General features: G+C 36.6%; 1 protein-coding gene across 1 annotated transcript in view; it reads right to left on the bottom strand.

Moving 5' to 3' along the window:
- Positions 1-212: 212 nt before the first annotated feature.
- The window catches only part of ESF1 (ESF1 nucleolar pre-rRNA processing protein homolog), a 30,035-nt gene continuing 5,007 nt past the window's right edge, over positions 213-25,240 (bottom strand). The window contains exons 5-14 of the mRNA XM_053939357.1: positions 25,124-25,224; positions 23,818-23,970; positions 22,286-22,400; positions 21,194-21,332; positions 15,334-15,495; positions 8,134-8,255; positions 6,875-6,965; positions 2,145-2,212; positions 1,324-1,470; positions 213-1,172 (exon numbers count right to left, since the gene is read on the bottom strand). Coding sequence (XP_053795332.1) covers positions 873-1,172; positions 1,324-1,470; positions 2,145-2,212; positions 6,875-6,965; positions 8,134-8,255; positions 15,334-15,495; positions 21,194-21,332; positions 22,286-22,400; positions 23,818-23,970; positions 25,124-25,224 — 1,398 coding nt within the window. The 3' untranslated portion in view covers positions 213-872. The remainder of the gene's footprint in view (positions 1,173-1,323; positions 1,471-2,144; positions 2,213-6,874; positions 6,966-8,133; positions 8,256-15,333; positions 15,496-21,193; positions 21,333-22,285; positions 22,401-23,817; positions 23,971-25,123; positions 25,225-25,240) is intronic.

Raw genomic sequence — 25,240 nt, 5'->3', positions numbered from 1 at the left:
CATACTCCAGGGAAGAGTGATAATTTTCTACTTACTGTATTCTCCCTGCACCTTTGATACCTTCATCACCAACACTAACATGGCCAAACAACATGTTTTCTAAAATTGTATCATCTAGATTTGCCTTTGATGTTTTTCCTTTCCCCTTCCAATCCCCCTTTTTTTTTAACACTTGCAATGCTGAAAAACTTTGTATAAGTATCATATTCATGGAAATGTAATAACAATAGCAAAAAGTTTATTTTGATGTTATTTCATTTAGGCATTAAAGAAAAAACCATAGCTAGTACCCAAAACTCTTTTGGGTCAATTTAAAATATTTATTTCCAAAGTATGCTAATTAAACACTTCTAAATGGCAATATTTCCACGAATTAGTTCCATGACCTTCAAGTATTTAAAGGAGAAATGAATAAAGCATTTATGCAATCTTTTAAAAATCTACGAAAAATTTGTATACAAAATTTCTTCCATTTATAGTTATATTATTACCTTCTTTATTAGGAGAGGTATGTTTTACAGACTTCTGTGGGATTAAAAACTTTAAAACCAGTTAGTTTCAGTAATAAACCTCTGCAGAACGGTTTTTATTATTTATAAATAAACCCATAATTATGATGTTTTTAGCCATGATACAAAACAAACCATCCCAAAATCATAAGGTACATATATGCAAAACAGTATTTGTTGTGGCATAAGAAAAGAGTGATTATTACTCTGAACAGTTCACAATTCACCAACATAGTTAAATGAATTTTCAAGACATTTTAGGTGGGCAGGGATTAGAGCAGGCCACAATAACTTTAACAGATGTCTCCAGTTAGCAGGGCTTGTACTAAAGTAAAGGCTGAGTAAAAACAGTAAAAAGTTCAATTATTTGAATTTCTGCTTTTTCCGTGCCTGAAACTCTTCAGTTTTATGTTTGACTGACTTTATTAGCATTGATAGGGCAGGATTTATGGCTTTCTTGGCAACCTCTCCTTTCTTTGCCATCTTGTTCTCCAGGCCCTTGTTTGCCTCCTTGAGATCTTGCTCCTTTTCTTCTCTTCGGCGAGCTTTCTCTTCCAGGATCTTTTCTACTGCTTTTGTCTTTTTGAAATTTGGATCTGAAGGATCCAAATTAAACAGGGGAGAAGTAAACATGGCTTGGAATCTTTTATCAGCAACATCTACCTGAAGTGAGAAAAGAAACATTTATTTTAGGTAAACTTTTCCCATGACAGCAAAGCTTTTAAGCCAAATAAAAGATGAACTGCTTCAGAAGTCACAGTTCATGAGATTCCTGGAACTGCTCCCGTCACAAAGTCAAGAAATACACAATTACCTGGAAGTCATCTTCTAGTAATTCTTTCTTTTTCATAAGAAGTTTCTTTTTCTTCTTGCTCAAATTCTGTTGTTCTATAATCTTTTTATAATTAAAATGTTTTCTGGTGTCATCCTCATCATCCATCATCAGTAGGGCCATTTCAGCCTGTTACAAAATAAGAAAGTCCATGTACACAATGAAAGTTTTCTATGAAAAAATTCAGCATCTCATTAATAAAGCCTGTATGAGTCTACATTTGTTTAAATAAGTTGAAATAGGGTCATCAGGGCAGTATTATTTCATCCATAAAAACGTTCTTTTAACATTTTGAGGTGTAGTATTAATACAAAGTGATTTCCTTCTTATTAGATGTAAAATGAATGCAAATATGCACATTCAATTTTCAAACACAGTAAAAATCTCATCTGAAAATTTTACACCACAGCTTAGAAATAACTAGATGATACAATTTAATACTGATATTCATATAGCAAAATAAAAACGAACATATCTGGATTTAAGTAATTCCTTTAGTGAACTTGTTCTGAGAAAGGATGAAAAGAAAACACAAAATAGCAATTAACTCACTCTTCAAGGAGAAAAATATACAGGACAAGGTTTGAACTCACAAACGTTTCATACAATACTGATGTTAAAAAATAAAAACTTGGCACTGCCCAACACACAAACTTCTTCTTGGTTTTAGTTTCAAAAGCTCTCACTGTTAAAATTGTATAGTTTTATTCTACTGCTATCCTATGGAATTCTGCAGTTCCACTCACAAACACATAACAAATACTTGTAGAATTCATACAATGCAACATTTTACACCACTTTACCTTCTGCTTTTCAACTTCGTCCTCATCTTCTGAGGTACTTTCTACTGATTCTGGCTTCTTCTTTAAACCTAAGTGCAAATACAGGGCATGAACATATTTATCCAAGCTTATGCATGAGGGCATAATTTACCTACAGCTAGAACTTCTAAGTACATCTCATTTTCTTGCACTCAGTATTTGAATGTCGGATGTGGAAAAAGGCTGCAAAGTTAATAAAAAACAGGAAGGCTTAAAGCAATAAAAATCCACTGAATAGTTGTTCAGTTTAAAGGAGGCAGCAACATTCAAATGGCATCAGTAAGTCAAAACCATGGTTTTACTGTATTTTTCATAGAGCAGTAAAGAGAAGTATCACAATAGTGCAGGCAAACCCATGACATCCCACCACTCCCAGGGCATTTTCTAGTGGAAATTAAAATATGATTGACTCTGCTCAGACTGAATATTGCTCTGAGGAAGCTCTCCTACTCCCTTAGCATTCAGATATACAATGCTGATAATGACAGATATAATGATCAGTAATAGCATAAGACGTTAGTCAAACCTAACTTCTAATGAAAACAGACCTGTTTATAAATCCTACTAAATCAAATTTTTTTTTTTTTTTGAATGCCTGTAGATCTTGATCAAGAAAAAGCAGGAAAAGCAGAAGATTTCCTGACCCAAACCACACACTCTGGCCTTTGAAGCTAGGATGACATTCCCAGGCAATTTACTGCAGTCCACTGGGGGTACTCTTAAGGAAGATACTTGGCTTCATTTTGTTAGGACAGGTTTGTACTCAGACTAGAAATACAGACATGCCAGACACATGTCAAGTTATATCACTAAGGTTACTTTGGAAGAGGATGTATTTCTTGAGAAAGGTTTTTTTCTGCCTTGACTATTCCCTTGACTATTTCTACACGGATTCCAAACTGGAAATGGATTTCCAGAAGAAACAAACCACCACTGTGAAAAAATAAACTATCCTGATGCACAGTGTCATCAGCTGAAAGACTAAACTATTGATTTAGTAGTTCCAGATAATGTGCAGGAAAAGCTGATTCAGATATGATATTGTTACCTAAATGACACAATTTAAGTTAATGTGTAGAAGGGAGAAATAAATGTCTTCTGTAGGCCTTCAACAACTATGGAATCTTTCTATCTTTTAGAAGTGGCTAAACTACAGAAAAGGAGCACAGAGATAAAACTGGAGACAATTATATGAGAAGTTTCTTTTCTTTCTTTTTCCCAAAGGAAAGTAATTCAAGTCACCTTCCCTCCTCTTTTACTCTATGGGCAATCACAGCAGTGATGCTCATGCCTTCAGAGTATTCTGTGGATGCAGATGGGGCTGAACAAGGAGTTGGTATCAAACTGACCTCTTCTCCATGAAAACAAATAAATTAGTAAACCCTTTATTTCTTTTGACACTATGCAGCTAGTAAAACCAGCTTGGAACTTAAAATCACCCTTGGGACTCAAAAATTTGTATCATACTGAAAATGGTTCTGCTTGAAAATTCACAAATGCATGATTTTCTGTATTATTAACATATTCCTGCTGCAGTCCCTCTTCCCACATACATTCTGCTAGCCCCACCACACACACTTGTTGCACGCTTATGGCAAACTGATTGCAATCCATCAGATTTTTCCTAGCACTTCATCCCCACTGCCATCCTTCAATCAGATTTGTCCCACCTACAGCAGAAGACACTTCAGTGTGCTGCAGAACTAACTGGTAGCTGCTGCCAGCCAGTACAAGGACTGTCCAGTTTCTGCTGTAATTCCCACTCAAGCTGCCATTCGACTCTTTCTCAGCTCAAGAATTTTGTTTGCAACATTAACTTTGCACATCAACAACTTCCCAGCTGCCAGTAAAAGCTAATCTTACCTTTGGGACTTCAGATACAGAAACTGACCCCAAATCAAAAACTCCTCTCACAAGACCTCTGCCTTATTCAGAAACTTGAGTCAGTCTCAAAAGCCTTGCAAAGACACATGGTAAATGAATATTTTCATCTACTTTATCTTTCAAGTACAGGTTCTACAGCTATACTCTGATTCTATTGTTAAGCTCTTAGGTCCTTGCACTCATACTGCTCCCTTCCAGCTTTAAAGAGCCATCAGTTCCTACATATATCATAAATTAGATCACAAGAAGGCATCTAATGGTTTGGAACTAACAGGAGTTACAATAATGTGTGGAGAATTCCTCAAAGGTTCAACAGAAACTATGTTTAATAGTCTAATGTGTTCTGAAACTGTTCAGTGATCCCCAAAAGCAGGACCTTGGTCTCATGTTAATAAGCAATTACACTATTTAGCTATTAATTTTTCAACAGTTTAAGCTGCAAGAGTCATTTTGTCTCCCTTTACTAAGATCCCACAGAAGCTGATGCAGTAACAGTGAAACTGACAAACCCAAACCCAAGTCTTGCAAGGCTTTTTGAAACAGTATGGGCATCAGTGTAAAATGAAAGTGACTTTTTTTTTTTTTCTTCACAATATGAAACTAGAGTCAAGCTTCTAGAATGGATCATCAAGGCTCATGTATCTGCAGCATCTGACATTTTAGTCTGTGGTACTATTAAAAAGTCACATGAAAACTGTGCAAAACAAGTACTGCCATGAACCCTACACAGACAGCTCTTGGGCACAGCAGGCACAAAGAATTTGTTCTACCTTGCCTCTCCCAAGCATCCACAGGGTAAGAATCATTGCCTGCTTATCAGGAACAAAGACATACCTGAGGAACATATGCTTCAGTGGACTTCCCATAAATTCCAGTTTTCCTTTCACAGCACTCAGAGTTTTTAGACCCTTGGTCTAGCATCTCCTTTCACTCTCGCTTCCCTTCAATTGCCTCAGCTTGACAGAAAACAAGCTACACAAGACCCATGCACGTTACAGCCAACAAATGAATCCAGCACTACTGCATCCTCAGTTTCTGCACTGGTCCACATAAGTCTGCAAATAAACCCTGCCATACGCTTTTTCAGCATAATCTAAAATAATCTGACAGTCAATTTAAGGGTGAAATTTCAATCTTCCAGGGGAATTGTGGAACGCTTGTGAAAAATGATGGTCATTTAAGTTGCCTGTATCCTAAATACAAAGTTGGCAGAATTACAGCCAAGTTCAAAGATGACTGTAACCTATTCTCCCTCACTGGATAAGCTGTGCTTAAAAGCAACCCCAACTATGAAACAGAGGCTGTTCTGGGTAAACTTGGTGAACGCCAAAGCTGTGCTGTGTAATTACCATTAAAATGTAAACTGGCTCGCAGCCAGCCACTGTACTGTCCCTTTAGAACTTCTCCAGGGCTAACCACGTCCTGCTTTTCTCCTGTATCTCAGTAATTATCAGTAATCTTGAAGACAAAAGCTTCACTTTCTTAACTTTTATGTGTATTTAACTATCCTCAAAGACTCCACAAACGTTAAAGGCTATTCTCTATGTTATGGACAAGGTTTAAAAATGTGCAGATAAGCTCATTCTCTGCCGAGCCCCTTTAGGACACAACTTCTCACACAATGCAGAAGCAAACATTTTTTCAGAGATTTCACAGAGAACATCACACATCATATGAGAGTACATAGGTAATCTTGCTACTAAAGAAAAAATAAACAATTTGGTGAAAGGAATGGTTATCTTTACAATTAATTACTTCAACCTATACACAAGCCACCCAGAAAGTATGGCAGAAAACAGCACTGCATGACACTTTGGACTGTGGTGTTTTTCTCTAAAACACGGACAGGACTCACTCTACTATTCTGTATTTCAGATTATTAAGTACAAAATCATCCATATTTGGGGGGTTAGTTATTTATTTTATCCTAGGATAGATTTTAACATTCAGGACAGAAGCCTGTGCTGGCAAGTATAAAATTAAAAGCAACTTACCCTTTTTAAATGGAACTTGGATCTGCACTACTATGCTTAAAAGACCCCCAACCAAACAACAGACTGGCAATATTGAGTAAATCAGTTGCTATCTTCTTTATGTTTGTTTTCTTCCTTTTGTTTTTATGTCATTTTTCTTCTTTTAATATACAGCAACATGAGCCACCTTTAGGATGTGGCTCCCAAAAGTATGGAACATCAGAAACTTACCTTTATTGATTTTACTCAGCAAAATCACTCAAAATAAATTTGCTGTTACCATGGCAAAAGCTAATTTAAACATCAGAATAAAAAGTTTGTAAAAAAGGTATCCTAAAAATCTAAATTGGGCAAGTTATTTTCTAAAATATTACATTTCTCTACTGGGGTTTCTAAGCAGCCAAGAGTACTCCAGTAAAAACGTGTATCAAACTAAGAGAAAAGTGATTTCTTCTCAAAGACAACTTTGTTTATGATGCAAAAACATTTGACATTTTTGTAATTGACCCAAGCTTCAAAGTGACCCATATAGATTTGTCTCTTTTTAAATAAAAATACTTCAAAAGCAGTGGAGTTCTTTTCTCTGGAATACTTAGGGGAGCAGCTTGTTTTTAACAGCCATCCCCAGAAACTGGATAACTAATGGTCTCTGGTGAAAGCCAAGAGAATATTCCGTACCATTCCATATATTACAATATGCGTAATTTTACAGGAATAGCAATTTTAGGCAAATAACACCGACTTAATTTAATTCTGAACATTCTATCTCTGTGTTCAGTCCAGCCTGACTTTGTTGGAAACTCAGTATTTAACAAAAGGGCAGATTTACTCTAGAAGTTGCCTGTCTTGACTGACCTGTTTTCTCAAATTCTTCGGCAAAATAGGGATCATTGAGATCAACGTCAGGTGGAAGTTCATCTTCACTCTCTTCTCTCTCAGCAGCAGCCTGTAACAAAGCACAAACATTATTTCAATCAACATTTGATTATTTCAACACTATTTCAATCAATCAACTATTTAAGTTTCACTGGAATGAGATGTTCTGTTAGTAGCTATGAAGATGAAAACTGAAATACTGTACATGGAACATCAAAAATCCACAGCACAGTAAAAGTTGATAGTAAAGACAAATCAACAATTTCAACCCTCTTTCATACATTTTATCAGGCATATCCCCAAACTGTGATGCATCAGACAACCATTCCAACAAAATTACAGGATCAGTACTGTTACGTCCTTACTTTATGCTTGGGGACAAATTTGAGTAAGAAAGTTCACTTTGTGCTGCAGATTTCAAAAAGCTGGAGTTCAGATTTAAAAGAATAAATTTTCTTTCTGGTAGTAGTGTGTCATACACCTTGCTCCTTGACTTAATTTATCAAACTGGACGAGCATATTAAGCTAGACAAAGTTGCTCTGCTACTAACACTGCTGCTTTCTCCATTTTGAGCACTTATCAACTTAAAGAAGTTACTTGTCAAATGCCAGTTAAAATTAACTGACAGGCACAGAGTAACTCAAGGTGTAGAGTTTACTCTTAGAAGTGTAATTCAGCAATGTGAGTTACACTGGGAGTAAGACTTTAGAGAATCTACATTCTGCATGCAACATGCTTTTTATTTTTTGTCTTGAAATTTAGAATTTGAATAGTTCTTTGCAGCTATTAATTCTTTGCTATTACAGGTTTGGTAAACAAGTCTGTATTATTTTAGCCACAAAATTTCCAAATTATCATTGTCATAACAACTACAATTATCATTGTCATAGCGACTTTGAATTGATATGCACACAGTAGCAAAAAGATACTTCTAATGCATTAAAAATGTAAATTACAGCCAATTATTATTATGACTAATTTATCTTTACAGCAGCACAAGTAGATAAAAGATGCTTTGTGTAAGCATATGTATGGTCAGAAGTATGCTGAATAACCTTTTCCTCTCTAGGTTTGATCAAGTACTCCCAAGTACTTCTACATGAGTGACCACCGCATATTCTAACCTTAAAGTAGCACTGGCAGCTGGACAATTTATTTTGTTTATCTGAAACAAACCTTAAGAACAAATAAGAAAATAAACAACAACTCCCCCTCAAATGGCCAATATAAACATTACCTTTCTCTTTTTCTTAAGAATTCTTTTTTCTTTCTTCTTCTCTAGATATTTTTGCCATGGAGTCAGGTTATCCTTTCCCTCCAACCTGTTTTTGACCATTTCTTCAGCACTTTCTTTGAGGCCTAGGAAAAAAGCCATAGTAAATTTAAAAAATGTGATGAATCTGAATTTTTTTAATAAACTGTTTTCTCCTTTGCATAAGAGCTATCTAGCTTTTATTCAACAAGTCTGTGGAAGCAACATAAATATTGCTTAAAAACCCATCTTTATAAAGAAGATTGCTTTATAGGATGTGTTTTTCCAAATAAAACATCCCTTCAGTAAAAACTGTACAAGAATCAGAAGAAGTGTTTGCTATGTAGTATCTGACCCCCAACACTCCTGCTGTTCCTCAGAAAGGTCTCTTCTCCAGACATTAAATTGTGCACAAAACAAAACCAACAGAGCCCTTATGTTTAATGTACCACGCTATCATTAGTTAAGATTCTGAATTAGTTACATTGCTGAAACTTTGCCTCTGTGGCAATACTCTGAAAATGCTGTAGGATCTCTGCTGAACACTCTATTTTTCATTCTAGAAAAGTAAACTCCAAAGAAGTACAACACGTCTGGCTCTTAATAATTTTGGCCTAACAGGATCAGACAGTTAAGTTTGGATGTGTGAATTAGGACAGTTGAGTTTGGATGTGTGAATTAGGTTTACATTAAATTCCATAATTTAGCACAGACATCCACTGTTTCCATGCCCAGTACTTTCATCTGCATAGACAAGTGTGTCCTAACCTTTAAGCTTTTTGTAAATAGAACAGAATGAAGGTTTCTATAAATATGCATCATTAGAATATTCAATGATGTAAGAACATCACCTTAAAAATAAATCCATTAAATAACTGAAGCATTCCCATTGTAAATGTAGAATACTTAAATCCAAAATATGCACTTCATTTAAAAGCAACCTTCTAATTTTGGTAAAAAGTTCCATATACATCAAGAATATTGTCCTAAAATTCATTGCATCACAGAGCACTTGGATGTTATGAGGATGAAAACAGATTTCAGATGCACCTCATAAACATTCAGCCCACTCTTCAGAAGATGGGTGCTTACAAAAACAAAATTTCATGATCTAAGGAGATCAAGTGACTTGCCTTGCAATACACTGGAGCACAATTCACTGGAAGAAACAGAATCAAGGAGTAGGAGGTAACAGCCTGGGCAATGAAGTATTTTTTTCCTACTTGCAATTCCTTGCTTCATTCGCTAAACCTTTTTTTTAACTTTGGTAACAAATTAGTCAGATATCCTACAGGTAACATTGTCTCCCACAACGTGACTGAATTTGCTTCGGAGTTTGTAGGAATCCTGTTCTGCTTCACTCTCCAAGTCTCATATTTATTATCTCTTCCTCAGTCCTACTTCTAATGGTCTCTCTTCAGAATTCTCTTCTGCCACACCAGTCCAGCCCTGACCTAACTACATCCTAGTCTCCCACCCCTCATCCCAGTTTTATTGCTTAGAAAGCATACTCAGACTTCTCCCGATGTCCTAGACTAGATCCCATTCTTTTTCCCAGATTCTTCAGTTGCCAAGTCCCCATTCCTCATCATTCCTTCCAGCTCTCCTCAGTATGGACAAACTGAAAACAATGATTGAATAAACAGGGCAGCTTTCATGGACAGTTCTAGCCATCCCCAGAAGAGCAGGCAGAAGATTTTGCTGAAAAACTGCAAACACTAATCCCTGTTTTAGCGTTCATTGACACTCCAAAAATTATTCCAAGGCTGGGGAGCTGGTTGCAACTTGTCTGAAATACGAAATGTGGACAAGATATAAAATCATATTAAACCATAGAATCGTAGGAGGAAAAGAGTGGAGCAAAAACAAGAGAAAGGATCCTTCTACTACTCTGGAAAGGCACCAGAATGAACTGTAAGTGGCAAACTGTTACAGCCACAAAAATTGGCCAGTACTTAACCAGCAAACAAATCAGAGCCATGATAAAGGAAGGATTTTGCATAGATTAACTAAAAGCATGTCATTAAGAAACTCTCATACATCAAGAACAAATATTTACTTATCTTCAAAGTCCATGAAAGCAGAGTCATCAGCTTCCTTGAAACTGAACCACTATAACTTTGAATACTTTGTAGTACTTTTATGGAAAAAATTACTGGTCAGGTAACAATCTTGCAGATTCTCTTTGAAGATAGTAAATACAGAATTAAAAAAAATATACGTCACATCTCCAGCAAAAGAGAGACCCAAAATCTGAAAGGAAGTTACAATATTTCTGATTTATTTGCCTGGAAAATTGAATCATTTGATCCATCTGGCACTGAAGAACTTGGAGGAAAATCCAGCCCTTTCTTGTGGTATTTGGCAGTCTCATGAAAGGCATTAGAGTTTCTCCACAGATTAGAATGCTTAGAAACTACTGTCCAGACCACTTCCCGAGAATAAGAGTGTATTTAAGTGGTCAAAAAGATTTTGATTCCAGAAGGGGAAAGGAACTGTCTACTTTAGGTAGAAATATTAGCTGGCCATAGAAAGGTCTAACTTATATACCCTTATTGATATAATTTTTTTTTAGAATTAATGAATCAATAGTTTTATTTAATCTTCACAAAAGAAGGCAAGAAAAGAGAGGGAAAAGGTCATCTATATTAGCATGCAACGAAATCATACTTCAGCTAAAGGATTAAACGTGTTGTTAAATACTACAGCAACCCTAAGTACACTGCTGTTCACACTGGTGGGACAGCAAGGGATGGGTGCAGGCAGAATTTTTACTTCTCCAAACACTCAGTTCTGAAAACTAATGGAAGTATAACAGCCTGCAACTGTCACTGTTATTAGAGGCTAGAAAGATACATTTCTGTTCTCAGGAAATCTAAACAAGCAAGTTCATTTTGCATGTAATGCCTCACCAGAAAATTGAAACACCTTTTATCAGGTAGCTGAAAGGAACAGCAAATAGAAGTATTCTGATAACATTAGAATTTGTTACCCCCAAAGATAAAATATGTTAAGTCAACCAAGCCTTCCTAAGCAGTAAAAGTGCCTGTGAGAACCCACCACACGTAGCAGCTGTCATGTGTGAGCCCCCACACAGCTCAGCACGTGCTGCTTCATGCTGCAGGAGCTGAGGCCACTCCAGGAAGGGGACACACTCAGCAATGACCCAGATGGAGATAAATACTTCATACAAACATTTCTGTGCTCAACATCATCTCTAAATACAGTTGGGCTTTACTACGCACTTTACAGACACCAGCCTTCTATTCTGCTTCTCACCAAAACAAATCTGAAATTTTTGCTCTAAGCCTAGCTAAATATTTACATCTCATTCTTCCCAAAGGAAAACTTTTTAAGTTCATAAAATGCCCCCAAAAACTTGGCTGAATATCATCAAGAAATGCAGTTGTGGTCTTCTCTCTTTTCACTTTCTAAGGGGAGCTTTGGGAGCTGGATAAGGATTCATAGTAATTGTTGCTTAAATCAGATATGATTAAGAAAACAGATGGATGCTTGAATATAACACTGATTTTGTGCCTAGAAGAAACAGGCCAAAGAGAGTTGGAACTACATCTAATTTATTTTTGCTGGCACTGTGGTTTATTTAAGACAATTATGATTCAAGAATAACTGAATCATTGACAAAGTATGCTTTCTATAACCATGTGTAAATAACTGTGCCAAAACTCAAAATTTTAAATTAATTCAAATATCTGCCTTTCAATTGAAAAACTTCCTAATTTAACTGTTGTAATTCTTCCATGTATTAAACATTTGGGCAGGAAAAAGATTTTGCAATAAGTCAAGCACATTAAGGCAGAACTTGATAATAAAAATATTTCAACAGACATAAACTACTTTTCTGAAAAAAAAATACAGAGGCTTCAGAGAATACAACAAAAACTATTTTTGAATGCCTAGAATGCTCCAACTAAACATGAATTATTTTGAAATTTAAAAGAGCACATTTGTTCAAGAAAAAATAATGTAACAACTAACTATCCTCCCTCCCATAAGGAAGCATAGCCTCAAGCATGTATAAATTGCCAGAGCTATAAACTACTGTTCAACATGTGCTGCTTATGCTCCACAATACAAAAAAACACATATAAAGAGTATCCCCTTCAGGTGTGCAGGACCTCTTCTGCAAATGCTGCCCGAAATAAGTAATGGCTGAATTTTTGACTCAAAAGCAAACTTTAGACACTGATTTTCACTTTTACGACTTGTGTTTTGGACAAAACTATATTGCAGGTGTCAATAGCCAGAAGTGGCACTGCTGACCTTGTGGAGGGGAACAGTCTCTAACAAAGGCAAGTGAACACTTCTATGATTTCCAGAACCTCTGCTCTTCAACAAACCTCTCATTTTTCAGGGTAAGAAATGAGGAAATGTTAACATATACTGTAAAATCATAGTTGCTAAATTAACATGAAATACAATAAACTATCCATGTAAAATTCATTGTGTGCACATGCACATTGATCCTAAAATTATATGAACAAACCTGATCCTGTGCATGGACATCCAGCTAAATTTAGACAAAATCAGTCAAATGTATGTTTTTTGTTTGGTTATTTGGGTTTTTTTATCATCCCTCCCTCAAAAGAGATAAAGACATAGCAAAAGCCCTAGGAGTCCTACAAGAAGGTGCAGTAGGGAAGGGGTTGGACTAGGTATAAGTATGTAACAAATCCAATTTTCTAAAGTTCCATTGCAAAGAAACAGAGAGCCCATGCATCATGGAATGGATTCCATCTCTACTACAGTTAATACTCCATTGCTACTAAATGTAGCGTGCAAGGTACAGCCTCTTAGAAAACTTCTTGCTCTCTCAGGGCAAGCAAGGCTAAAGAGTTTCCTTTGGTCTCCCTTAAAACAATTTTCCATCTCCTAAAATGAATGGTTTGCTCTAGATTCTTGAATATGTTACCACATTAAGTTGCTCAAATTTTTTTAAATTTACAGGACTTCTTTCACACAATTTGCAAAATTCTTTGAAAAACAGAATGCATAATAAACAAAAAACCCTCCAAATGTGTTTTCCAAAACCAACATAAAAACCAACTCAAAAAATAGTTACTTTAACAACATCTAAATACAAAAATATATAAATACAAAACACACTCCTAGCAGCAATTGATTCACCTGTGGTTTCCACCTTCACTCTGAAAGGTGGCAACAACAAATCTCTGTAGAAGTCTTATAAAGCTACCTATCTATGAAAACTCCTTAGCCTTGAATGCTCAGTGACAAAATGAATCAAATACTGAGTGAGCAACATCGTGAATGCAAGTACTGACATGCTGTGGACAGATGGAGTACGACACTGTGTCAGTGGTCACTTGTCCTGGCTGCATGATACATGCTTTTTCAAAAAGGTTTTGACAGAATTCATGTCAGAAATTATTGGAATTATAAAAGCATGATTGAAAGCACATAATTTATAATGCCCATGTATCCTTTTGAATACAGGTCTCATGAAGAAATGGGAATAAAATTGTTCCTTTCACTTTAGTCCATTTCAGTGAACCGCTACAGACCAGAATATTTCAAACTGAGCAGAACTTCTATTCAGCAGAAGTTACCTGAGTTACAACTCAGAATAATATTTGTATAAATCATACCATTAGATATGCATTCCTAGCTGGGATTAATCCATCAGCAGTGAAGGGCCTGGATTTTGGCATGTGTCTGGTCTTGCTATATGCAGTAACAGAACGGGGCTGTGTCCTGACATAGGCTGCAGTCCCACAGCTGTTGCACTTGCTGCTCCCAAGAAGGGGATGTCACACTTCCCTAGTCTTTCAGCTGCACATTTAACCCTCTGAACATGTGCCTATCTGGCCTGCCAACTCAGGGGAAAAGATACGGATTTTTTCTTTTCCAGACTAGTTCTGTTATTTTAGCAAACAAAATTAGACTTGCAGAGACTTACTGTCATGGTTTGACAGGGAAGTGAATTTTCTCAGGAAGTTGGGGTCAAACCAATCAGAAGTCAGGTTTGGACACTGACACTTGGAGTGACCATTGAAGGCATTGGACACACCTCTGAGAACACAGGGGGTTAAAAGCAGAGAACTGCCAGGGGAACTTTCTCTTCTGTTCCGGTCAGCGAAGAACGCATTATCTGAATTATACGATTATCTGAAGGGTGGTAACTTGATCAGGAATCCACAGTTGTGTCTCACTGTGTTTTGGTGGAAATTGGGTGGGGGGAGGAGGAATGGTTTGGAAGGTTTTCATCCTGAACTGTGTGTGTGTCTTTTATTATAGTAGTAGCTTGATAAAGTTTTTTTCCTTTGTTTTTAAGCTTGAGCCTGCTCTGCTCTGTTCCTGATCACATCTCACAGCACTCATTTGGGGAGGGTGTATTTTCATGGGGGCACTGGCATTATGCCAGAGTCAAACCATGACACCTGCCAAGTGCCAGGGCTGGTACAGACAGTCAGAATGAGCTCTGGGCCAGGATTAAGGTGATGCCACAGTGCAAACCTTTCCCTCTGTGGACGTAGTGAGCTGTTAAACTAGCTCATTGCACCTCACAGACAACATTCAGTCTGAGTGGTTTTTCATCACAAAGGAAAAAGAGAACTAGACACTCATGTTTGCCTCTCCAGATGAGCTGTGCTGGGATGCTACATGGTGAAGTTACCTTTCACTGATTTCCAGATGTCAATCTGGATGTCACTGTTCCCCAATCATTCCTGGTACCTTGCTTTTTCTCCCAGAGCAGTTTCACTGGAAGGTCTTCTTCCTCTTTTCTTCCCCAAATCTTTAGCATTATGCAAGCAACACTTCCAAACCACTCTCCTCTATTTATACACTATGTTTCCAAACATACTGATTTTCATTTTTAAAAGTGTAAGTATATTTTATGACTCTATAGCAAACACATGAATTCTACTTAAAAAACATCTATAAAGTGATAATTGAAAAAGCAAGTACAAAAAATCTTGGCAAAAACTGATCTATAAAGAGAAACTTACAGCTGAGGAACTAAGTTCAGTCATGTTATTTCTTCTGTTTCCCTCACTGTAAACAATCTGGATTTCAATTTATGGGGAAAAAAAAAAGGGTTTGTTTCTCCTACTATAAATTCAGCACCTTACACTATATCCCTGTCAGCAGACCAATATTGCATATCTGCCAAGGCAGGAAAAAAAAAAAAAAAACAAACCCTACCTGGAACCCATTTAATCTCCATTCCTATATCCTTTTCTTCCTGCTTTTTCTCTTTTTCTTGGATACTTTGCAAAAGTTCTCTGTACTTGGCAATTTGCTCTTCATCATCTTTTTGGCTTTTCCTCGGTTTGTCATCTTCCATTTCATGAGCTACATCACCATCTAGGAGGAGAGAGCAAAGTTATCACAGACAGCTTCATGAAAATGAGCAACTGAAGTTAATCTTTACAAAATAAACCTAACACATACACATTATTTCCAGAAGATAATATATTTTCATCTATTATTACCCCACAGAATAGCCAGTTTAAGAATTCCCTTATTTAGATGAATTAAAATAGTATCTGAAAAGACAAGACAATTTGTCCTTTAAAGGAAATCACTCACTGGACAAACATCCTTCACCATATTTTAGAATTATTACTTTTAGAGTCCTTTCCAGCAGAGTAGAATGTAAATCTCCAAAACCAGCCCTTCCAGGCCTTTGTGTAGATGGGCATTACATCTGCTAACTTCCAGTCAACTGTGACCTCCTTGATTATCCAGGACTGCTCAAAAATGATGGAAAGTGGCTAAGAGCATAAGATATCTGCCAACTCCCTCAGTACCCTTGGGTAGATCCCATCTGGCCCCACAGACTTTTGCGTCTCTACGTGGTGTAGCAGATCACTGACCATTTCCCTTTGTATTAAGGGGGCTTCTTTCTGCTCCCTGTTCCTGTCTCCCAGTTCAGGTACCCAGTACCTGCATTAGTATTAAAGACTGAGGCAAAGGAGGCATTAGTACTGCAGTCTTTCACTCATTCTTTGTCACAGTGCTTCCCTCTACATCCAGTAAAGGATGGAGATCCTCCTTAGCTCTCCTCTTACTGCAAATGTATTTATATGGACAATTTTTGTCTTCCACGGCAGTAATCAGGTTAAGTTCTAGCTTGGCTGTCACCCTTATTTTCTCCCTGCATAACCTCCCAACAACCTAGTCCCCCTGAATTGCCTGCCCCTTCTTCCAAAGTTCATAAACCCTCCTTTTTCTTTCCTAAGTTCCAGCCAAAGCTCTCTGTTCAGCCAGGCCGGGCTCGTTCCCTGCCGGCTCATCTTTTGCATGGCACATGGGGACAAGTCAGCTGCAGCTGCTTTTCTACTTTCCTCATCAGAAGCTGAGATCTAAGAGGGAAGCATCTGCTCATCCAGAAAGCAAAAGGCAACTCTGTTTTGAAGACAAGTAGAAAAAGAAGACATTTGGTTGTTTCTTATTCCTAGTGTCCTGAGAAAGAAGAGGTTGAACTGCATGGGAACTGAAAAAATCCTTAAGCTGAAAGAGGATCCCTAGAACCTGGATAGGCAAGGGGCTACCAGTTTGTATTTTTCACTTGTTTTGCTAGGAGAAATTTAAGTGGCAATGCATATTGTCATTCTTTCTCATTTAGACAGAACTTATATTTCTTCTGTCAAAACTAACAGTTTTAAAACAAATGTTCAACATTGCCTTCAAACGAACTGTAGGAGCTTATAATTCTGTAAGCAAATAACACACATTTGACAACAGCTGCAAGAAAGGAAAGTGAGCTGAGTTTGTTCTCAAAGTTTGTTCAGAGTTCAAAAAACCTTGTCAGTGGCTTTCAAGTATCAAGCTGTATTGCACAACATCAGGAGCCACTTTCTGATGGATATTAAGGCAGCAATGCTTTCTGCCAACAGCTTGTTCAAAGGCTTTTTGAACAAAACACACAAACCAAAAAGTTTTGGGGCATTAACCGCTGCACTGCAAGAGAAATACAATCAACCTGGGAAGGAGAAAAAGGCAAAAACTGATGAAATTTAGAGTATAAAATACAAGCATATTCTTATTGTTTTCAAAGGGAAGTAGTAATAGAAGTGCTAAAGGATTTTAAAATAAGAAAGTTCAAATAGTGACGCTAGTCAGAAACATTCCAATGCAACAATTTGTTTTTAGAAGATGACATTAATACCAAATATAACCAAATGCAGAGGTTCAATATATTAAATCAGTGACTGGCAGCTGAGTTAGCTGAGATCATGTTCTTGTAATCACAGGGCTGTGAAGAGATTGTGTTCTTCGTTTAAAATTACCTTGCAATAGCTGAGTAGATGATTCCTTTTTTTAAAAACCTCAGCCTTAGAAACTAAAGACAGTAGAAAACTTTTAGCAGATATAACATCTGACAAGAGGTCTGCTGCAAAGCTGAATTATTTTAAAGGTGGGGGGAATTTTCTTTCCATGATGTAATGGCAAAGCAGAAAACTCAGCTACTGACTTGGGTACTGATGACCCTACCTTAAAAATTGCCCTAAATATCTCAATTTTATTCAGGGTAGTTACTCAAATTCAGATAGATAAAAAATAAAAAACAAAATATGTACAATACATGTAGACCTAGAGAATTAAAACCAAAAAGCTTTACACTCCAGTGCTCAAGAATCAAGCCTAAGGTAGAGGTTTTTGCACTACAGCATGCTATGAAAAATTAAATGTGTTGATGTCAGTTGTGAGCCAGAAAATAATGTCAAAGAAAACACTGGGGTTTAACCCCTTTCCCCCACATTCTAAGCACTTCCTGAACAAGGATTTGTGCAAATCCCATTAGTTCATCCCAGTGATAATAAAAAAATGGAAAAATTTAGAATACAAGAAGAAGTTTATTCAAAGCCTATCAGAGTTGATGCCTTTTTGTAAGATTTTTCAGGGAGAAAAGATACTGGAAGAAGAGAATGCAAACAGATAACAGTAAATGAACGGTAAACATTTAATTATGGCATTTTCTTAGCTTTTTTTGCATTTTCCTTCAGGTCTGTGTAGTCTAACTATTGAGGGGTGTGCACTGGGTGCAGTTTTTAAACTTCCTCTTGCAAACCAGGTGAGCTTTGTAGCTGCAGCCTTCAAGCACCTGTCTGTGCAGAGGTGAGCTGGCACCACTAGAGTCATGCCTCTGAGCCAGCCAGACCTAAGGCAAGGCTAACACTCTGGCAATCAGAGTCAGTCCTGAGCAGGGACACACTGGCCTGCAAAAGCACAGGGAGATGTGCTCTTCATGTTACTGGACACCTCCAACAGTTTATATGAACTTCCTAGGAGGAATGCTGACATGACCCTTGGCCTTACAAGCACCTTTAATTACAAAACAAACCCAACCCAAGAGTTCCTGCAAACATGCTTTGGAAAAGTATCCAACATCTGCATCAGTCATATCAAGTTTCTGATGCTTCACAGAAAGAAAATAAGCAGGTTGTGGTATTTGCATTCTGAAATTCCCATGAAATTCCACCCAGGCTTGGCCAACTCATAAACTGCTAAACCCTCTTGCTGCTTCTTTCCACAGACAATAATAAATAACCACATGTTCTACTTCTGTCACCCTTCATTTCTTAGCCTTCTGTAATAGCTTTAGAAAACATAAACACATGTGGATACTGTTCATTTTTAAGAGAAAAAGGCTGTACCTTATCTTATAAAATGCTATATATGCATTTAAATTTATATATGTAGTCATGAGTTATTGCAACAAATTGTTTTCAGAGTTGTAAAAAGATTTAATAACTAGTCTGATTCTATCTAACCCTAATTATTGAAAATAAGATTTAGCAGCATTATTTAAACAAAAATTCCTCCCTCCCACTACATTTCCTTTCATTGCACTTGTGCACCTCTGGCATCAGGACAGCAGCACAAAACAAAAGACCTACTGGCTTTGTGGAGTCTTATACTGGAAGTCAAATACCACAGGAGACTGGGCTTCCTGCTCAGATTCCTACTGAGGAGAGCAGGGATCTACAGGAAGCTCCTACAAGCCTGGTGGTGTTCAGTGTTTGGACAACTCTCAGGTTTAACTTTTAGGTTTCCCTTTGTGGAGTCACAACTTGGACCCAATGATCCTCATGTGTCCCTTCCAACTCAGGATATTGCGTGATTCCACGCTTCTATAAAGACCAGCTAATTAAAAAAAGTCCTATAAAAGTATTTATCATAGAGTCTGTTTCACTATTTGTGTGCTGTGCAAAGCAGAACAGCAGAAAATATGTTGCTCTTGTAAAGATTAAAAAAAAAAAAAACAGATTAAAAGCTTAGACATAAACCCCATAATGCTTAATTTGAAGCATATTTAAAATGCCATACACTCAGTCACTGGTCCACATTGTCAAAATAGCAATTATGGGCTGGGCTTGATGAATGCCACAAACACTTCCTAACTGGGATAAATGTACCCAAGTAACACAAAATTCAGAAGTTACGTAAAGGAGAAGTTTTGTGCTATGAACCACAATATTCCAGGTCACTGAAATCCTTGATGTTACAGAACTGTTGTTTAACAGTAATACTAACATTCATGATGCACATATTTTAAGGTGAAAAATTCCATGAAAAAACATGTTAGAACAGACCAACAAAAACCCTTTTAAAAATAAAATATTTTAGTAAGTTTGAAAAGTATAAATTGAAGTCCAGGACACTTCTTCCTCCTTATCAGACTCCTACATTTCCATTCAAGCAGCTGACATTGATTTTTCCCATTTGTGCATAGCACCACATAATTCTGCCAAATGGAACCCTGACAGATGGAATCCTGTTTTGTATCACATAACTGAATGGATAAAATGTCAGGAACATATTAAAGACATGACAACATAATTCCTCTATTAGCAACTTACTTTTCAAAACATCATTTGAATCTAGATATTTCCAGATTTAAAATTTATCAGTGTGGTAAGCTTATTTAAGGTCATTTCTTTTTCCTTCCCAGCAATGGAATTTTACTCTTTAAAATTCCTGAAGTGTTGTTCACATGAATATTTGCTTTCATCACTACTCTATCACAGATGCTTATCTTTAGCACCTTGGTAGCCTTGTACCTGAGAGAAAATGTGCTTTACTCTGTATCCCTTGGTTCCCTTTATAGACTTCACTAAGTATTGCTAGAGGAACTAAAGTGCATTACAGTGCAGTTTTTATGTAAGATAAGACACAAGTGGACATTATTGCTGCCAAGATGAGTTTGCTGCCACAAGATTTCCCAACTCTGTAACCAGAAGAATCTGTAATGTTTTTTTGCATGCTCCAAGCTCATCTCTGATTGCAGCAACCTACTTTAATGTGGTATAAATCAATTTTAACATCTGTTTGAAAGACCTAATTAAGGTTTAATGAAATTTTATTTGCCTTGTAATCTAGGCTGTATATATTAAGAGCAGGATGAATTTTTGATTGAAAACAAGCAATTTAAATCAGGAATTTAAACACTGCTGCACCATATTCAGAAGACTCATGTACCTTACAAAGTTAGAAGAAATTCTCTTTATATTCTTAAGAAGTATGTGAATCAAAAAGCATTTGAAATATGTTCCTGTTCATTTAGTCATTATCCACCTTGCATTTCAAACTAGGACCTTTCCTCTGAAAAGGAAACATTTCAAGTTCTATGGGCCCATAATTTATCTCAGAAATGAACAGATTAAAAGCAGATATTGCCAAACTTGACAAAGAGATGTCAAGATACCCTGAAAAAAGAGAAAAAAAAAGGAGTAGGAGGAGAATCAAAATGCAAGAAAATTATTTTCCACTCAGAGGTGCAAGCTCCTATTCAGAAAGCAGCTACTGTAGTCCAGTGGAAGGTGTCCCTGCCAATGGCAGGGTATTGGAGCTAGATGGTCTTTAAGGTCCTTTCCAGTCTGGACTATTTAAAGATTCTGCTCAGGGGTACAATCATTATAAAACAAATATAATATTGTCCTTGTAAAAGATGACGCTCAAAGTATTTGCTATAGATATGACATTTAAATATGTAAATAATTTGTATTCAGAACCCTGCAGCTAATCACTTTGTGTACAATATTTATTACCAAAGTACCTTGCTGCTGTTCCTCCTCTTCTTCACTTGATGAAGCCAAATAAGCTTGAAAATCCATGTCAAGAAGCTCCTCTTTGTTAAAAGTTCTGCTGAGTGATGTCACTCTCTCATGATCTGTCTCATCCCATGTGATATCTACCTTAAAAGAAAGAATGCCAGTTGTAGAAGCTGGAACATTAAAACTGAAGACTGTAACATTGTCTTTTTAGGGAAGATTATTTTATACTTTCCATTCAATTACCTGTTAGTAATGCTCTCTACAATATCTCACTATAATAAATCATTTAGTAACATGAATCTAATTATAACATTTTGGAATTTATGCTACATTTCTAAGGAGTTGGAACTACAAGAAGAACTGAAGAAAACTCATGCACTGAATGGTTCTGGAACAGCAGGTCCCACAAGACAAAACCTCTGTAAGCTGAATTTCCTTTGTGGCAACAGATACTAGAGTTGAAGCAGCCACTAACCCCTCTCTTTTCCTCTTCCAGCAGCAATTCACTGCTGGAATCACACACGGACTGCAATGGAGACAATGAAAGTGTTTGCGCAACTGCACCCTCAACCAGAACGTGAAACAGATCTGACTGAAAAACGATCTAACAGAAGTACTTATTTCTCAACTAATCACTTCTCCAATCTGGTTCACTTCATGGCCAGATGGAAATTTTGGCTCTCAGTAGGACAGAGTAGGAATTAATTGCTACAAGGAGGGGAAGCAACTGTTGAAGCCTGGCATTACTACCAAAAAAACTCTTACTGATTTATATACTAACATCCATTTTAGGCAAATTAAAGAATTTAACTGTAAATAACAAAGTTATTTTATGTGTAACTTGTCACAGAGATATAATGAGGTCAAAATACAGTATTGAATTTGTAAAAGAGAAGCACAACCTCCTTTAAATACCAAACCAGGGTTGCAACTTGTAGGTCCATAGCATGCTTAAATCTTTTAATATGTTTGATGTCTTTATTTTGAAATGGTGGAGATAATCAGGAATCTTTTCCCCAGTACATATATCATTCACAAGCTGACAGCAAAACTAAACAAATAAGAAAAGCATTACAAAAACACTGTAAAGATACCTTTGATGTTCCCATAGCAGCAGATGTGAAGTACTTTGGCTTATAAGCAGCTATGTTCACTTCTGAGGCTACATCTTTTGGCTTATCATCAAATGTAACATTATCTGGAATAAATCTTAAAGGCAAATAAAACATGTTATTCTTCAAATACACCGGGAAATTGCATAGTATAAACAGCCTAAGCTTTCCTAAGTATGGTACATCAGCATGAAAGAATTAGCTAAAATAAAAAGGGGGTAAGTCTGAAAAGGGAACAAAAGATATGGACAAGTACTCCACACATGTAAGATTTATTGCCTGGCTTCTGCAGATCTGTTCCACAAGTTTTCAGTGTATAACAACATGCCCTTTGGGAGGTATTTCAATTTTCAGTCTGGTATAAATAGGGTCACAGGTGGTTTGTTTGGTGGTTTTCTTTGTTTTAAGAATGATCTTTTCAGAAAGTTTAATATTAAACATTAAAAAGAAAAAAGTGAATAAAATAGGATTTGAAAACAGATGAATAAGAAATTCCAAACTTTTTAGGAAAGTTTAGTACATCTTGAAAATTGTAATTAATAAGGAAAAAAAATTAAAAAGTAACAATTGAAGAACTTACTTAAAAAAAAAAAACCAAAACCTTGATATACTACTTAAGAAATTACTTGTGATTTTTTAAAATCTTTGCAAATGTAATCTGATAAACCATATTCAACATTAAAATTTAACAAAGCAGAAGATTAGGAAAAACATTGGAGATTTTCAAGCAACTGTGTTTGTTATAAAACATTATCAGTGTTTAAAATGATGAAAAGTTACATGTTCCCTTAGCAAAGATGTCTTCTCCAAAATGGTTCAAAGCAAATTAACTGAGTTTCTCTAGAATATGATTCAATGCAAAAAACCCTTAACTTTCACTGACTTCCAAGGATGTCCATAATAGAGGCTCCAGCAGACAAACAGGGCTTTTGTCACAACTTTTAGTGATTTAGTAACTTTTCTGCTTAGAACGAAAGGGGGCTTTTGCAACAAAAGGAAATACTAACAATAAACAAAACCATAATTTTAAATCCTTTCTTTCCCAAACATGACTTTTAAAATAGCAGAGCATCCAGCTCATTCACAAGGACTAACATATCTATTACAGCTTTGTGACAACAGCAGCAATAATCTTGCCCTGTGGTAAGGAATCACAAAAAAGATTCACTTCTGGATCCTTGGGGAGAGAAAAAGAAAAAAGTTTCATTTTCTGAATCCTATCACTTTACTTAACTGTACCAAAAGCTTGAAGATGTAATCAGAACTTTTTATCTGGCTTATCTGAAAATAGACACTCTATGCAGAGATCCTCTTGAACTTCCCATGTTACAATAAAAATGGTTAAAAAGAAGAAAAACCAAAGGGAAACCTAACAACTCACTGGATGCCCAATTTATCTTCATATCTCGTTCTGGTTACAGAATAAAGTAATATAGTTTACTCTGAATTATTATAAAGTGCCTTTAATTCACCCTCCCTGGCCCAACGTGCAAAAATACCACCAGTGGAGTTACCTCAGGTCTATGAAAGAACAGCTACTTTCAAATTCCAGTCCATCACATTCCTCATAAATTTTATTGGCTGTTTCAGGAGAATCACATTCTACAACTGCATAGAAGTATTTCAGTCGCTTAAACTGGTACTCCCGCAGTTTTTCCCTATAAATCCTGCAAAAGTGGAGAAAAGACCAGTCAGGTGAGCTGGCTTTAACAGCTTTTTACTCACAATATCTTTTAAGTCAAAATTTAAATTTTAAAATTTTATTAAAATTAAAAACATGCGTTAAAAGCATGCGCCAATCAACTACTCTCCTAATCTTGTAAGACGAAATGTTAAACAGCACGAAGTTCCACCAGTATTGAGTTTTCTTCAAGTAAAAAGACCATTTCAGACAGCTTTATTAAGTGTAAAATTTGTACATGACTCCACTGATAGGTCACAGGGATAGGTTCAGTGATTCTGAAGGGCACAGGTATCACTGTGGTGGTACCTCTGGGATACCTGGATTTCTGTGTGTCAGATTCCAGATGCTCTCAAGCCCACTGAGCAGTAAATCCAACACTTCAGGATGCACCTTGAGGAACACAATGCAGGTGACCTCAGAACATGCTCTACATCCACCTTACACTCTCCTGACACACCAGAGAATATCTTCAATGGGATCTGCCCTTATTTTAGAAGCATCTAGATTTTCTAAATACAGGGCAGTCTGTCAGGATGCATTATACAAATATGGCCCCAGTCAGGCTGCCAAACATCTGGAAATTTTGGAAAAACATCAAAGCAAAACCTTGAAAAAAAGCTAAAAAAAGGCAAAAAAGACATGCCTGAAGAAGCCAGGACAATGGTAGAACTGAGGAACTCAGCCTAGGAGGCCAGGGCTGTTGCTGGTGACATGCAAGAAATATCAGTCTGGGAATTCTTGGACTAAGGTCCCTGTTGATTCACAGGTAAGAATTTTGACAGTGAGCACTAAAAGGAGTTTACTGCACAAATGGCAACTTGTAGAGGAGAAATGCTGGTTTTTAAGCTAACCACACATTTGTTCCATTGATTACTCCAGTGAGCTACATCATAAAATTTTGAACTCACATCAAAAAGCAAATCTCAACTTCTCAAGTTTCATCATCATGCATTTATTAAATGCACTGATAATGAACCAGTGCCTGTTGTAAAACAACCTTTGAACAAAACTAAAAACTTAAGGTGTCCACAGGACACTTCCACATATGAACTCCTGAAAAAAGGAGTTGATTGGGATTTCTACTAAGAATTAAACATATTATATCTGTCATTTGAAGACAAAATTAAAATTAATACCCGTCATCCTCTGTGGTATTCTCTGGAAGATCAAACAGTTCCACAGGTCCTTTTTGTTCTTCCTCTTTCAATCTCTCTTTTCCAAACTCTGAAGGATAAATCTACAAATACAACAAC

This window comes from Vidua chalybeata, chromosome 3, assembly GCF_026979565.1.
Source record: "Vidua chalybeata isolate OUT-0048 chromosome 3, bVidCha1 merged haplotype, whole genome shotgun sequence".
NCBI lineage: Eukaryota > Metazoa > Chordata > Aves > Passeriformes > Viduidae > Vidua > Vidua chalybeata.
Note: the sequence above shows the minus strand (reverse complement) of the source record. Positions and strands in the feature narration are given on the sequence as shown.